Source organism: Xenopus laevis, chromosome 2S, assembly GCF_017654675.1.
Source record: "Xenopus laevis strain J_2021 chromosome 2S, Xenopus_laevis_v10.1, whole genome shotgun sequence".
NCBI classification, from domain to species: domain Eukaryota; kingdom Metazoa; phylum Chordata; class Amphibia; order Anura; family Pipidae; genus Xenopus; species Xenopus laevis.
The window spans coordinates 58,432,792-58,448,497 of NC_054374.1; the positions used below are offsets into that span (position 1 = coordinate 58,432,792).

Here is a 15,706-nt window from a genome sequence, read left to right on the forward strand (position 1 = left end):
CTAGTAATTTAGAAATTGGTGATCAATTTGGTATCACTCTATTAATTGTCTAATAATATTGTGGGAAAGAAGAAATTTGGTCTTTCAAGCTCCTCACTAATAATCCTTGCACTGCACTTTATAATTTATTGCACAGCACTTTATAACAATTTAATAAGTGGCATATTCAAGTGTCTATTCAACTAACTATAAATAAGTGTGTCAATAATACTTTGTGACTGCCTGAGTTTAGTCTGTTCTAGTGGGGGTTCTTTTCTATTCTTTGGATATTGTGAAATTTTTGAATACTGACTGTAGTCAGACCTCCACCGGAATTAGAAGGATAAAAATCAAGGGGTGATTCGTGTTTGTATTTTGACTTTTTGAATAAGCTATCACAGGTACCTAAGTTAGAGGGAACTATTTGGCTGGCCACATTTGATGTAGACAGCCTATATACATCAATTCCTCATGTGGATGGGTTGAGAGCAGTTCAGATCATTTTAAGGCGATCAGGTCTATATAATGATAATGAGATAACATTCTTTATGGAAGAGCACGTTTATCATAATGTACTTTTCATGGGGCATTTTATTGCCTGGTGGAGATACATCGATGACGTGTTCCTTCTATGGCGGGGTGACCTGGATACCTTGGCCGCCTTCCGAGAGGCAATCAATGGAGCCCACAATGAGATTAAATTCACGATGACAGCCGATCTCCAAATTTTTTTAGATGTTTAGACATTTTTAGATGTGTTGGTTACACACACACAGACAGGTTTTGATTTCCGAATTTATACCAAACTCACAGATCGCAATCAGTTATTGTCCTATGATAGTTTTCACCCTCCCTCAGTGAAAAAGTCAATTCCAACTAGTCAATTTACTAGAGTCAGTAGGATCACAAGTAACCCAATAGCTTTGGAACAAGATTTGGAAATGAGTAACAAATTAAAAGATAGGGGATATCCAGATATGCTAATTCAAAAAAAACAAAAAGTTAAAAAAAAAAGTCAGGGATAAAAGGAATAGACTAGTTTATGTGTCACAATACAGTTCAGCGAGTTCAAATTTTAAGAATATATTGGACAAACAGTGGCACTTACTTAGGGAAGCATATCTCTCAATCCCAGAGTTTCAATCAAACCCTATGATGTCATATCGCAGAGGTACCACTATAGGCAATAGACTAGTTAATGCAGACATACGAAAACCCCCACAAGAGGAAAGAGGGAATGTACAGATGTAAAGGTTGTGCACAATGCCGATTTGTCCTCACTGGTCCAGAGTTTGATCATCCACAGACAAATAAGAAATTCAAAATTAGGGAATACAATACATGTGACACCAATTATGTGGTGTACATGTTGGTGTGTCCATGTAAGCTGATCTATGTTGGGGAAACCACACAAAAGGTGAGAGACAGGCTTTCCCAACATAGATCAACTATAAATACAGGTAACAGATCACTTCCTGTATCAAGACATTGTCTAGATTATGGTCAATCATCGGAGGACCTTAAATTCAGGGTCATTCAGTATATTCCACCACCCAGGAGAGGGGGAGATCGAACCCTGATATTAAAAAGAGCAGAAGTGGATTGATAGACTGGGAAACCTGATTCCACAGGGGTTAAATCGTGACTTTGACTTGCATTTATTTTTGTGAAAAGTACATTATAGCTGAAATGCAGGCTATGTATAATTGTCCATGTTTAATGAAATAAGGTCTATTTTATGATGAACTAATGTTTTTTGCAAATACTTTGTAGCTAAGGAATATCGCTAGCAACCGAGAGGTGGGGGGGATGTGTCTGCTGATGTGCAGACCCATCTCCAATATGAGGACACGTCATCACAGTGATCGGCCACGTCACTTCCGCCCTGCATGGAGACGACTTGTATGCAACTATGGAGTCCTAGACGCTACTACACGCTGCAAACGCTTGAGAAAGGAGGATTTCCTGAAACGTCGCGTGGGTGCATAATTATGTGGCGTTATCGTTGGACAATGTACTGCTGGACTATGTACAGATAAGTTAAACAATGTTGCAAATGAAGGCACGCTTTGGAATGTTTTAACTTAAACAAATAAATGCTACGTTTTATCAAGGTGTTGCGATCTGGCAGGACACTATATATTTATTGAGAGCGGAATTATCCACTGCTATTCAGATCAGCACCCTATTAACGATGTGATACGTTCTACTTGATTGGTGCATCATATCTGTTGGAATATATATATATATATATATATATATATATATATATATATATATATATATATATATATATATATATATATATATATATATATATATATATATATATATATATATACACACACACACACAGTGGTTTTCTTATTCTTTTGCATGTTTGTCACACTTAAATGTTTCTGCTCATCAAAAACTGTTAACTATTAGTCAAAGATAACATAATTGAACACAAAATGCAGTTTTTAAATGAAGGTTTACGTTATTAAGGGAGAAAAAAAACTCCAAATCTACATGGGCATGTGTGAAAAAGTGATTGCCCCCCTTGTTAAAAAATAACTTAACTGTGGTTTATCACACCTGAGTTCAATCTCAAAGGTTATAAAGCCATTTCTAAAGCTTTGGGACTCCAGCGAACCACAGTGAGAGCCATTATCCACAAATGGCAAAAACATGGAACAGTGGTGAACCTTCCCAGGAGTGGCCGGCCGACCAAAATTACCCCAAGAGCGCAGAGACAACTCATCCGAGAGGCCACAAAAGACCCCAGGACAACATCTAAAGAACTGCAGGCCTCACTTGCCTCAATTAAGGTCAGTGTTCACGACTCCACCATAAGAAAGAGACTGGGCAAAAACATCTCAATGATTGCCAAGACTTTTGGGAAAATACCTTGTGGACCGACGAGACAAAAGTTGAACTTTTTGGAAGGTGCGCGTCCCGTTACATCTGGCGTAAAAGTAACACAGCATTTCAGAAAAAGAACATCATACCAACAGTAAAATATGGTGGTGGTAGTGTGATGGTCTGGGGTTGTTTTGCTGCTTCAGGACCTGGAAGACTTGCTGTGATAGATGGAACCATGAATTCTACTGTCTACCAAAAAATCCTGAAGGAGAATGTCCGGCCATCTGTTCGTCAACTCAAGCTGAAGCGATCTTGGGTGCTGCAGCAGGACAATGACCCAAAACACACCAGCAAATCCACCTCTGAATGGCTGAAGAAAAACAAAATGAAGACTTTGGAGTGGCCTAGTCAAAGTCCTGACCTGAATCCTATTGAGATGTTGTGGCATGACCTTAAAAAGGCGGTTCATGCTAGAAAACCCTCAAATAAAGCTGAATTACAACAATTCTGCAAAGATGAGTGGGCCAAAATTCCTCCAGAGCGCTGTAAAAGACTCGTTGCAAGTTATCGCAAACGCTTGATTGCAGTTATTGCTGCTAAGGGTGGCCCAACCAGTTATTAGGTTCAGGGGGCAATTACTTTTTCACACAGGTTTGGATTTCTTTTCTAAATAATAAAAACCCTCATTTAAAAACTGCATTTTGTGTTTACTTGTGTTATCTAATAGTTAAATGTGTTTGATGATCAGAAACATTTTGTGTGACAAACATGCAAAAGAATAAGAAATCAGGAAGGGGGCAAATAGTTTTTCACACCACTTTATATATATATATATATATATATACACACACATAAATAAATGGTTGAATTTGATCAACGTGTCTTTTTTCAACCTAACTTATTATGTTAATTATGTTAATCATTTTTAAAACGACATAAGCAAGCTGTAAAAATATTCACATGGACCTTAAAAATATATCGTATTCATTGTTTATATTTAAAGGAACCACACAGAGACAAGGGTCTCGTATAATGACATTTTATTTTTTTTCCAGCACAATAAAGATTTAAGGAGAATAATTCTGACAAGTTACTTTCTGATTAACAAAATAATTAAAAAAAAAAAAAAGACTTTTCTATAACCTATATTTACAAAAGTATAAAACAATTATACTTCCAAGTGAAAATGTCTCTTTTTCCCATGAGGTATGCAGGTGGAGTGGCAGCCTTCTCCCTATCTTCTATACAATAAGGCACTTTGGGTATAAAAAGATGACTTCATCTGAACTTTGACATTCACTAAAATAGTCTTGCTTTGTTAGAAGACAAACATGGTTTCTCTTATGCCAAAAAACCCCAATCTTTAGGTGATCTAAAGCAATACTCTGACTTTTATTGCCACCATCCTCCACAAGGTATGACAATCATTTTTACAAAAATTGAACCTCGAATTTGCAGAATTACAAATGTCCACTGTTTGTATATGGTCTAAGTATTAAGTATCATTTTCTGTAGGCTATATTTTTTTTTTAACATCTAAAGATAAGGGCTCACTGTTTAAGTTGCATTAGCATTTTGACCAGCACTGTTGCGTCCATGTGCACAGGTCTTACCTGTTTACCCTTACCTCCTACTCAAAGCAAAATTTGTGCCAGTAGCTTGGAGTTAAGATGGTACTGGGTGGTAATGTAACAACACTTTTTTTTTTACACACATTTCTAACTATGTTCCTTATGGTGTGACTTTAGCTGTCCTTAAAAGAAGTCATCCAACCAAACCTTGCTGTATTGCTGGACTATAGATGTTAAAGTATAGGCTCTATAGCATATATGACCTAGACCCCAGCTACTTCTTAACATAAAGGGCATAAAAAGCAACAATTTTGCAGTAAAGTGTATTTTTTGGTTACTGTTTAAAAATGATAGCCTCTAATAGCTTCCATTTACATCTCCCATAATGATGTGCTGTTACTCATTTCAAGTTTTATCTTCAAGTTACAAGGAATCCATTCAAAGATGATGTGAAACTTTTCAATGAGTGAAATATCAAACAGGATTTTACTATAGGAGTCGTGTCATATTTTTGATAATATTTACAATATAGATTGTGACAGGATAGATGCTGCTTTTTTTTTTTTTTTACTTTTCATCAGTCTGTTATCACCACCAGTTCCCCATCACTCTTTACAGAATCTTCAGAGTCGCTACAGATATCTTTGGCCATATGGATAGCCCCATGGAGTTCATGTGACATCAGACACTGACTGGTAACCACTTGAATATTACATTCCTGTGGAGACTGTGACAGATTGCCCAGCAAAGACTGTGAAGAGAATCCAGATGGTGAAGGGGGACATTGTAGAGATCCTAGAGACCTAAAAGAGACAACTGTAAATGTACATACATCTATACACATACATATACACATACCAACTGGTGAAATGGATCTGTTTACTTCAAAACACTAGTATCATTTATATAAACAAGCTGTTGTGTAGCAACGGAGGCAACTAAATAGGGCTAAGTGACACAGGTGAAATAGCAGATAACAGATAAGCTCTGTAAAATGCCATTATATTCCTCTACATAATCTGTTTTCTCCTTTCAATGGCTGCCTTTATGGCTAAAAAGTTTATTTATATAGTATTATATAATAGTAGTGTTTCTGAAGATTTACCTGTGCAGGGCAACAGTAAATATTTTAATCACTTCAAACACTTTCAGTTTGACTAACATAAATCATAAATAAAACATACAGTACATTAAAGCATATCCTATTTTATTTAGAATATTTATTTTATTTAGTAGAATCTACTTTGGAAAAGTCTATTGATTCTGTACTTGTGGGCATTGTAGCAACTTTTAAAGGAGAACTAAAGGTATAACCACTGGGAGGTAATAAAATATTAGGCATCCCCCAATAATTATAATTGCTTACATGATACCTCAGGCAAGTGCTACTTTTAACAAAAAAAACTGCACTAGCCCAGGGTATTTCTGTAGAAGCTTCTTGTCGCCATCTTCTTACGGTCGGGCACATGCACAACTGAATGGAAGCCTAACTTCGATACATGAAGCCAGCTTTTTTACTCTACTGTGCATGCACCTGCCCAGGCCCATAGAAAAGAAGACAGAAGAGAAAGAAGATTGAGGCAAATGAGCATCTACATACATATACTAAGCCTGTGTTTCTGCACCAACTGCACCAAGGCCACAAGCACTAGTAAGTTTTCTATGCATGGTTTCCTGAGGTGGCTTTAGTCCACATATATAATGTAGTAAATGTTAATTTTGCCTTTTATTTTATTGATTACATTTTATTTATCATTTCTGGAGTGATGCTTTGAAAAAAAAAAAATCAAAGTATACATATCTGTTATTGGCCCATCTAGAGAATTTGGAAAATAAATACATTTTCATGTGTTCCTAAGAGATCCCTAACACTCAACGCTTACCTTTCCTGCGACAGTGGGGTCCAGGAGGGGCCTCATCACTGGTGCAGAGAGCGCCATTGTGCTCTCTGCACTACAAGAGCCTAATTTTTAGTTTAATAACCAGAAACTTCACTATTAAAGTTATCATATTTTTGCCACCCCTGGTAACTTTCAGACGCTGCCGTCTGACTTATGGCAGGAGCGCTCTGGCACTGTGTGCAAATAAAGTGGAAAATTTTGCTGGCACTTAGTGAAATTAGTACAATGCCATATCTTTTTAAAAAGTTTGCTTTATCTTGACTTTAAACACTAATAGCACTTTAAATGTAATCAAATATCCATGCCTTGTATCTTGCCTGCGGTTCTTCATGAGAACTTTGTACTCTCCAACACGTAGTCTCTTTCCCTCAACAATGCATGTGCGCTTGGGGCGCGGCTTGTACTTATAGTCTGGATATCTCTCCAAGTGTTGGCGACTAAGCCTTGCTTGCTCCTCATAATAGGGCTGCTTCTCGCCGTTACTCATAGATTTCCAACGAGACCCTAAGCAAAACAATAGTAAAATGCAAGGCTCTTATAAATTTATATAACCAATAAAGTTCCAGTACGCACACACATATATATGTATATTTATTTTATGTAACCAACTACCAGTAAATATATAGCTCCAAGACCCTAAACTATTATTTCACCTTTTGTCTTTGTAACATATACATTCACTGCCTACCCATCCCGCCATCCTGGGCTGAGGTTGAGAAGGGCTGGTTCCGACCCACCTCGCTCCCTTGTCAGTGAGGGGACAGCTGTCCAGCAGACCAATAAATAGACCAAGTAATATTCATGTGTTTATGGATGTACTGAAATGTATCCCTGAAAAGATTAAATTAACGTTGAAGGTTTATCTGACATAAATATATTACAAAGATCTTTTAGCAAACTAGTAACACAAAAAAACTAAAGTGTGCTATTAACTGATGCATTTTGTAGAAAACATGTTTTCATATGAAAGGATCCCTTTAAGCATTCAATTTACTACTAATATACTATCCTTGGAAAAGACCCAGAGAGGTACTGAAGTATTGGATTCACAGTGATGTGGTACGAAATAAAACAGATTTACACTTACTTACTAAGTATTGCTGGTCCCTTGTCGCATATATTACCAATAAACTTTAGCAGCCATCATAGCTTTTTGTTTGAGTGTGGGGGGGACACACATGCGTATGCACACACACTTCAGAATAACATTTTAAAAAATGAATAAAGCTCAAAATCCATTTAAAGCTTTTATTTCTATACATGCAAATGCATTGGGAACACTGCACATTATATTCCAAATCAAAACTTTAAGTTATTCCATTACAAAAAGTGAAGAAAAGGCTGTTAAAAAATAGCAAAATCTGCATTCCTCTTTAAAAACTGAAATATTCACTGTATAAAATGAAACGTTTCAAGATTTTGCTTTCATTTGAATCACTGAACTGATATTTAGTTGTATAACCAGTTTCTGATAACTGCTCTACATCTGTGTCGCATCAGTTCGACCAACTTCTGGCACCTGTTACATTCCACAATTCTTCTGCATTTCTTGGTTTTGCCTCAGAAACAGCATTTTTGATGTCACTCCACGAGTTTTTTTTTATTGGATTAAGGTCCGATGATTGGGCTGGCCACTCCATAACATCAATCTTGTTGGCTCATTTACTGGTGTATTTGGGGTTGTTGTCATTTCAAGGGCATTTCTTCTTCGGCATAAGGCAACATGACCTCTAAACTATTTTGATGTATTGAAACTGATCCATGATCCCTGGTATGCAATAAATAGGCCCAACTCCATAGTATGAGAAAAATCCCTATATCATGCTTCTAGTGTCAACATGCTTTACTGTCTTTACAGTGTACCATGGCTTGGATTCAATGTTTGGGGGTCGTTTGAGGCCCCTAGACCCAAAAAGAACAATCTTGCTATCATCAGTTCACAAAATGTTGCACCATTTCTCTTTAGGCTAGTCAATGGGGCAAATTCACTAAAGGGTGAATTTTCGCCAGCTAAGCCTTTGCCACACTTCGCTCCACTTGCCAGGCGTAAATTTGCTGCCACTTCGCTAATTCACTAAAATGCAGAGTTGAGTCTCTGCAGCCGAATGCTGGCAAAGTTAGTTTCTGCCTAACAAAACAAGTACACTTACGCTTAGGTCAATTTGAATAGGGTGGGTACATATATGTCGTATAGACATCTTTATAAGAGATGTTGGTGCAAATGCTTGAAGTGGCCACTTATTATTACAAATGTCCAAGGAAGCAAATCAAAGACAAAAGAGATCCTCTAATGCACTGGACATGAGCCCACCCTAAAACAAATGTGGTAAGCCCATCAAATGGTTGAAAACTTTGAAGGCAATCATGCTTTAAAATATGAAAAAATGGCTGTTTTTTGGTTTGTTTTTTTTTTAGAACTTTTATGACTTTTCGGCATACAGAATATGTTGTCACTGACATAAGATTGAAGAGGATGTAGCTTCGCCGGTCTAAGGTGGTGACGGAAACTCTAGATAGATAAAGCAATGTTCAGTAAAATTGGCACTTTAGTGAATTAGCGGAGTAACAATCGTTCACCTGAGCAAAAATTCACCTGGTGATAGGGCGTGAAACTACCCTAGCGAAGGTCTCTTTCGCTAGCAAATTTCTTCGCCGTTTAGTACATCTGCCCCAATGTGTTCCATGACACCTGGTATGCGATAAATAGGCCCAACACCATAGTATAAGAAACATCCCCATATCATGATGCTTGCGCCACCATGCTTCATTGTCTTCACAGTGTACTATGGCTTAAAGTCAGTGTCTGGGGTCGTCTGACAAACTGTCTGCGGCCCCTAGACCCAAAAAGAAGAATCTTGCTTTCAACAGTCCACGAAATGTTGCTCCCACCATTTCTCTTTAGGCCAGTCAATGTGTTCTTTGGCAAATTGTAACCTATTTAGCATATCTATTTTTCAACAATGGTACTTTGGGGCGCTTCTTGCCGATAGCTTGGCTTCATATTGGCATCTTCTAATTGTACTCTAACAGTACCCACAGTTAACTTTAGACCTTTTGATCTTCCTGGAGCTGATCATTGGCAGAGTCTTTGACATTTAGGCTATTCTTCTATCTATTCGAATAGTAGTTTTCCATTTTCTTCCACTTTTTTCAGGTTTTGGTTGACATTTTAAAGCATTGAAATAATTTTAGCTGAGCAAGCTATACTTTTCTGCACTTCTGTATATGTTTTCTGCTCTTCAATCAACTTTTTAATCAAAGTACGCAGTTCTTCTGAACAATGTCTCGATCTACTCATTTTCTCCGATTTTCAGAGTGAAATGCACTATAACAAGCATGCGCAACATTTGCTGCCTTCCTTCCTTAAATAAGGACACCTGTTTTTTTCACAGAATGAATGACCTCACTAATTGAACTACACGCTGCTATTACTTCAAGCAAACCGCAATTAATGATCCAATTACACAGAATCAGCAGCATGCATGTCATGACTAGTGGGTCTGTTGGTTTTCAATTACTCTATTACACCTACTAGTAAATTACTTGCCATGTAGAAATATAATTTCAACCAAAAACAGTGATTGATCAGCTTTGTGATATCAGACTGCTGTTATTCTGAACAAAACTTTATATATATTGTAAGCTTTACTGGGCAGGGATCTCCTTCCTACTGTGTCTCTTACCACATAGCAATTAAGCTCTGTGTCCTTATGTAACTTGTCCTCCCTGTGTATACTTTTATATATTGTACTTTTATTTATATTGTACTTTTATGCATTCTACGGTGCTTCAGCTCCTTAATAGTGCTTTACAAATAGAGTTGTACATACACACACATATAATTTACAGTTTAGTCATTACCCTATGGGACCAAACTGTAAATGACATCCTTATAAACAGAGAGTTCCTATGTCAGAGCGTGCCGCAAGTACTGTGCGGCATATTCCTTCGTAAGATCTGTCTGCCAAACTCTCTCCGTTGTATAGATTGCCTGGATGTTCCCTACACTCACTGCCCGCACTGCATCTACTCTGGCTGACAAATCTCTTGCTCCTGAGGTCCTCTGCCTCTGTCCCCTTTCCTTTGCCGCTTCACTGTCTCTGAATTCGGTAAACTTCCAGTTAGACCCACTTCAACTAATGATCCCCAGGACACAACTGCCAGTAATCAGTATTGAGCAGTTACATGCATTCAAATTAGCAAAATTACAAGGGTACCCAAATTTTTGCACAGCCAGTTTTTCACATTTGATTTAATTTCATACAACTGAATACTGCTTAACTAAAAATCTTTGTTCAGAAAACACCCCAGTACTCAGATGTTCCTAGAAAATGAAAGACATACCAATACTATCTTTTTTGTTGAAAGTGGAGTAAATTATTATGCAGGCTGAGAGGGGTTCCCATACTTTTTCATATGACTGGAAGTGTAAAAAAATCACTTTCTGAGATTTGCTAAGGTTCGAATGGTAAATTGAAAAAAAAATTTTTGGCCAAAACTCACAAATTCGAATTTCAAACCACCAACTCAAATTTGAATGTAAGATTTACCAGTACCACACCTCGACCCTGGAATTTGTATGCATTAAGTACAAAGGTCTGGATACTCCCTGTATTTACAGGTGTTTCAAAAGACAATTCTCCCCACACTTTCCCCTTTACTTTATGTTTTGCTTAAGTATAACATTCACAGTCAGGTGCAAATCTAGTAGTGGGAGCAAGAATCAATGTAAGTAAAAAAAACAACATGGAGTTCTGCACCTATATTTTTGTGCTAACTCCTGCCAGTCTCACCTAGAATCTTACTGATGCTAGAATTATGCATGTCAGGAAATGCTTGCAAGATCTTCCTCCTCTCATCTTTTGCCCACACCATAAACGCATTCATTGGACGTTTAATGTGATTACCACGGGATCCTGGAGAGGAAAGAATATATAGCTGAGAGATTGTAGAGATTCGATATACCACTGAACATAAACAATCACAATCTTTCACTTTCAAAAGAGAGACATGGTTAAGAATATGAAATGTAGTTGCCATGAAAAACCATATGGCAAGAAAATAAACTTTTTTCTTTTTTAAAGCGCAAACTACCCATGTGTATCTGATGAGAGGGAATAGGGGTTGAGCAGATGGTGGATGAGAAGGTTTTTCCTTTGGGCCACAGGGAAAATGTGGCATAATTCCCTATACTGCTCTCAATAATGTCATACCAACCACACTGACTGCAAAGCGATGCCTCTTCTGGCTTCTTGTAATGTAATGTGTTGTAATTGTAACACAATAGAAGCTTGTTTGAGGGTGAAATAGGGCTTACATAAAATTTTCCAAAATGTTTACTCTGTTAAATAATAAAACTATATATGTCATAAGTCTGTCTCATGCAAGCAGATGCAAGATTCCCAGTTATTCATAAGCTACATTTTACAGTATTACCAGTCCCAAGCAAGTCAAGACATTTTTAAGAGTGAGCTGCATGGAAATGATCTAAGAAGGAACGCTCTAGATAGGATGCTTGCCACCAGTGGTACCACCAGGTTTGAATAGCCTTGTGGTATGACTGGTGGAATGGCATTATTCTCAGGAAGAACTCTTAGCTTCCTCATAGTCTGTCCGCTAAAGGTAAGGCAATTCCCTATAGATCTCACTGGTCCTGCCATTTAACTTGCCTGCCAGGATTTTTGGCCACAATGTAATCCTCACAGATGGCTTAGAAGATTTCAGGTAGGAATAAATGTCCTCCTGTCTGTCATCAAATGTGGGGAAGGTAGCATTCTGTCTGTCCTCAAATGTGGGGGGGGTTCTTGGTACAAAGCAGTACCCCCAATTTTCTGCATTGGATTCTTCAGGATCTTTCCTATCTACAAACAGGAGGTGAAATTATACTTTCTAATTTTTTTTTATGGTCAAAACGCGAAATGCGACTTGGGAATTAAACAAACTCAACTTCGAGATTTATCATACTCTGGCCCTAGAATCCAAGAATTGAATCTTACTATTCGCCACCTAAAACCTGCCGAATTACCGTTTAAGTCAGTGGGAGAGGTCCAGGGATTAGTTTGTTAGATGTTTGCAGCCTTCCTGGCATTCAAGTTGTTTTCAGAGAAAAAAATCTAAACGAGTTTGATCTAATTCGAATCTAATTCAATACGAGTTTTTGGGTTGTTTAAAATGTCTGAATTTGGAAAATTTGGTTTTATTAATAGATTTCCCCAAGTCGAATTTCAAATTAATTCGAACTTTAGGGAGTTAAAAAAAAAAAAAAAAAACTCACATGAATTTGAACTTCGACCCTTGATAAATGTGCCTCTCTGTCTCTCCAGTGGCTCTTTTTATGCCCCTAATGACCCAGTCTCTCAACAAGTCCCTATTGTTTTCATGCAGGAGAGTGGAGACATATTGGATCCTGGGATCTCAAATAATTGTCTCCAGTGTTTGTTAAATAAATGTCACAGTGCTGTCTTCTGCCACAATACTGGGTGTATAAAAATATGTTTATACGACTTATTTGATACATCTGCTTTCCTGCACTAGTTATTTCTTCTGTAATACTTGATGAAGGGATGTGCTGCTTAAATTTGCTTCTTAGACAAGCAGGACAAATTAACTCATATAACCATCTTTGCACTAAACAGGGTAAAGTTTTGGTTATACTCAATCAGAAGCTAGAGGTGTACAGCCAAAATTTCTTCTGCTAGCCATTTAGTGAATAGTAAGGAAAAAGCTTCACACATGACCAGCACTGCAGACAAGTTACTCTCTGCCCCCTTAAAACAGCAGCTTTTAAGGTGAGCTTTAAACAGGGCATCTGACTAAATAAATACATAATCGTTTTGAAAAATACATTCTTGGGGACCACAATCTTTTGTTTTTTGGGTAGCAGTGAAGAAGGTGAAAAAACCTTTAACAACAGTGTTTACAAAATGGTGCCTACCTGCTTACTGTGATTCCAAGATTGAAGAAAACAAGTAAAGTTTATTTTGCATGACAAGCACAAGAGAAAAATTATGGAATTATTTCTTAGGGTTACAGGACCCTTATAAAATGACTTTTTTGGGGACCCAAATAATTATACATGTAGCGTGCTGCCAAATTACATGAATTTATCAATCACCCTCTGGCCAATATTACTGTAAACTGGTGCAGAGAAAAGGGCAGGTTGAAAAAATTAGGAAATGGCTTCATCATAAAAAAATCTTCTGTTTAACAGAAAGGTAAAACATTAACTGACCAGAACGGCAAACCTTACCATCTATATCCATGCTGCATCTTAAAAGAGATGCTTCTGTGTGATGTAGAGAAGTCACATCCTGGATATTCTTCTCTGGCAGGGTATCCAAAAGCTCCTGCAATCAATTAAATGTTATTATTTTTAAAAAAATTATGACACCAGAAACGAAACTTGTATAGACATGCTTAAAGGGGAAACCCCTGTTCAGACCTGGACTGGTAATCTGAGGATTCTGACAAATGCCAGAGGAACTGCTGTAAGATGCCACAGAAAGTCACTATTTAGTGGGCTGCTGTTTAGCTCCCTCTGTGCCAGGGTCTATTTTGAATATCAGTTTGGACTAAGCCTTTTTTAAAAGTGCTGCCTCTGAAAGTGCCCCCTCCTGAACCGCATATAATGCTCCACTCCCAGAGGCATCAGGAGAGTAGTGGCCAGAGTCACCGTAGCGCGAATGGAACTACCGCGGGGAAGCTCGAAGGAAGGCTCCTGGCAAGTGTTTCAGTGGGGTGTGCATACTGGTGGGGAGGGGGGCGGTGCCTAGTTACACCCCTGGCTTTCCATCTGCTACTTCATGCATAAATGCGCATTTTTGCAATGGATCCGCTCAGAACAACTGCATACAAGCCTATACCATGGTGGAGGTATACAAAGAAGTGGATCTGCTGTGTCTGTTTGTGGCATTTTCTCATGATTTCCCTATTTTCTAAGAAAAAGTGGGAGGTATAACTTAAAGAATTTGAAAAATCTGTAAAAGAATGGCTTTGTCTATCTTACCATAAGAAGGCTAATTTACTAACCTTGTGTAACGTGCACAAAAAAAGCTTAGCTTTTCTTTTTCCCAAAATAAGTTGTTTTTTTTTTACTCAGCATTCCAGCATAAGTACAGCCACCACAAAATTAGAACCCACAACTACTTGGCACTGTCCCTTATATACTGTATCTAAGCAGACAAATACAGTGGAAGTATAGAAGAGTGCATATATAATAAGCACAAGCAGTTTTATTTGGTGTACAGTGAAACCTCATTTTTAAGTACTACCAATTTATAATGCATTTCAATGGGTGCATTTCCCTGATTTCATGTAATGTTTTCCTGGATTTTACATAAAAAGTTTGTCCTGATGTTCTCAAAAATTGCTCTTTGTACTTTGTGAATGTTACCGTTAGTGAAATAAGGAGGTTTAACATACTAACCAGATGTATATTGTGCAATGGTTCTGCCTATAAATAGTCAATTCCAATTAGTCTTGCACCAATCACTCATTGGTTTAGGTTGTGCATATGACTGACAGAGAGTCCTTGCGCATGCCCCCCCCCCATAATGTAAAATGAATGCTGCAATGCTTAACCCTTGTTATTAAAGCAGTAAATATTGTATTTAAACAGACTCCTGTGCTTATATCCTTTCAGTATTGATGTTCATTTAACTGATGATCATTTATCTGATTTTACATTTCCCAAATTTTACATAATTTTTCCTGGTCCCCTGAAAAATGTAAAATGGGTGTTCTACTGTAATGATATTCCCATTTTAGCACCAAGCAACTGTAGATAAGCAATTGTTGTGGTAAGCATGCATGTCTGATGCACCTACTTGCAGATTAGGGCTTTTGTCTTCAAACCTCTAGAAGCAGGAAATAAGAATAAGACTCTTAATCCCTCCTTCCATAAAGGGGTTGTTCGCCTTTTTAGGTTATCTTTTTGTTTATTATATGGCCTATTCTTAGCAACTATTAATCTAGTCTGTCTTCTTCTGCCACTTTCTACCTTGTAAACAGAGGTTACTGACGCGGACAGTCAAACATATATTGCTCAGTGAGGCTAAAGACTAAGGGGGTTGCTATGGGTTACTGCCACAGGGCAAATTTAGTGCCTTTTATTACATATGGAGGGAAGTGCAAATTGTCTATTACTGTGTACATCATACTAAAGGTGAACTACCCTTTTAAGTGCTTCACATCCGCTCCGCAGATAGCTAACAAGCTCCAACAGGTAGAGACGACAAGTAGGAAAGAAGAAAGTATAAAAAGTTTAAAGGACAGTGAGAAATATAATTTGTAATGTAATCATTAGCTATAGAGCCTTGAGGTTCTTGTTCTGCAGGAATCTGCAGAATCTCAGGAAGAGGGCTCAAATGGAAACTGGCAAAGGTCGTGGCTTCTAGGGAAGAGCCCAGAAAC

The 15,706-nt window shown here is 37.7% G+C and overlaps 1 protein-coding gene across 1 annotated transcript in view; it reads right to left on the minus strand.

Moving 5' to 3' along the window:
- Window positions 1-4,948: 4,948 nt before the first annotated feature.
- sox13.S (SRY-box 13 S homeolog) overlaps window positions 4,949-15,706 on the minus strand; it is a gene marked incomplete at its 5' end in the record, with an annotated part of 90,384 nt that continues 79,626 nt past the window's right edge. The window contains 4 exon segments of the mRNA NM_001087769.1: window positions 4,949-5,197; window positions 6,601-6,799; window positions 11,089-11,211; window positions 13,545-13,641. Coding sequence (NP_001081238.1) covers window positions 4,972-5,197; window positions 6,601-6,799; window positions 11,089-11,211; window positions 13,545-13,641 — 645 coding nt within the window. The 3' untranslated portion in view covers window positions 4,949-4,971.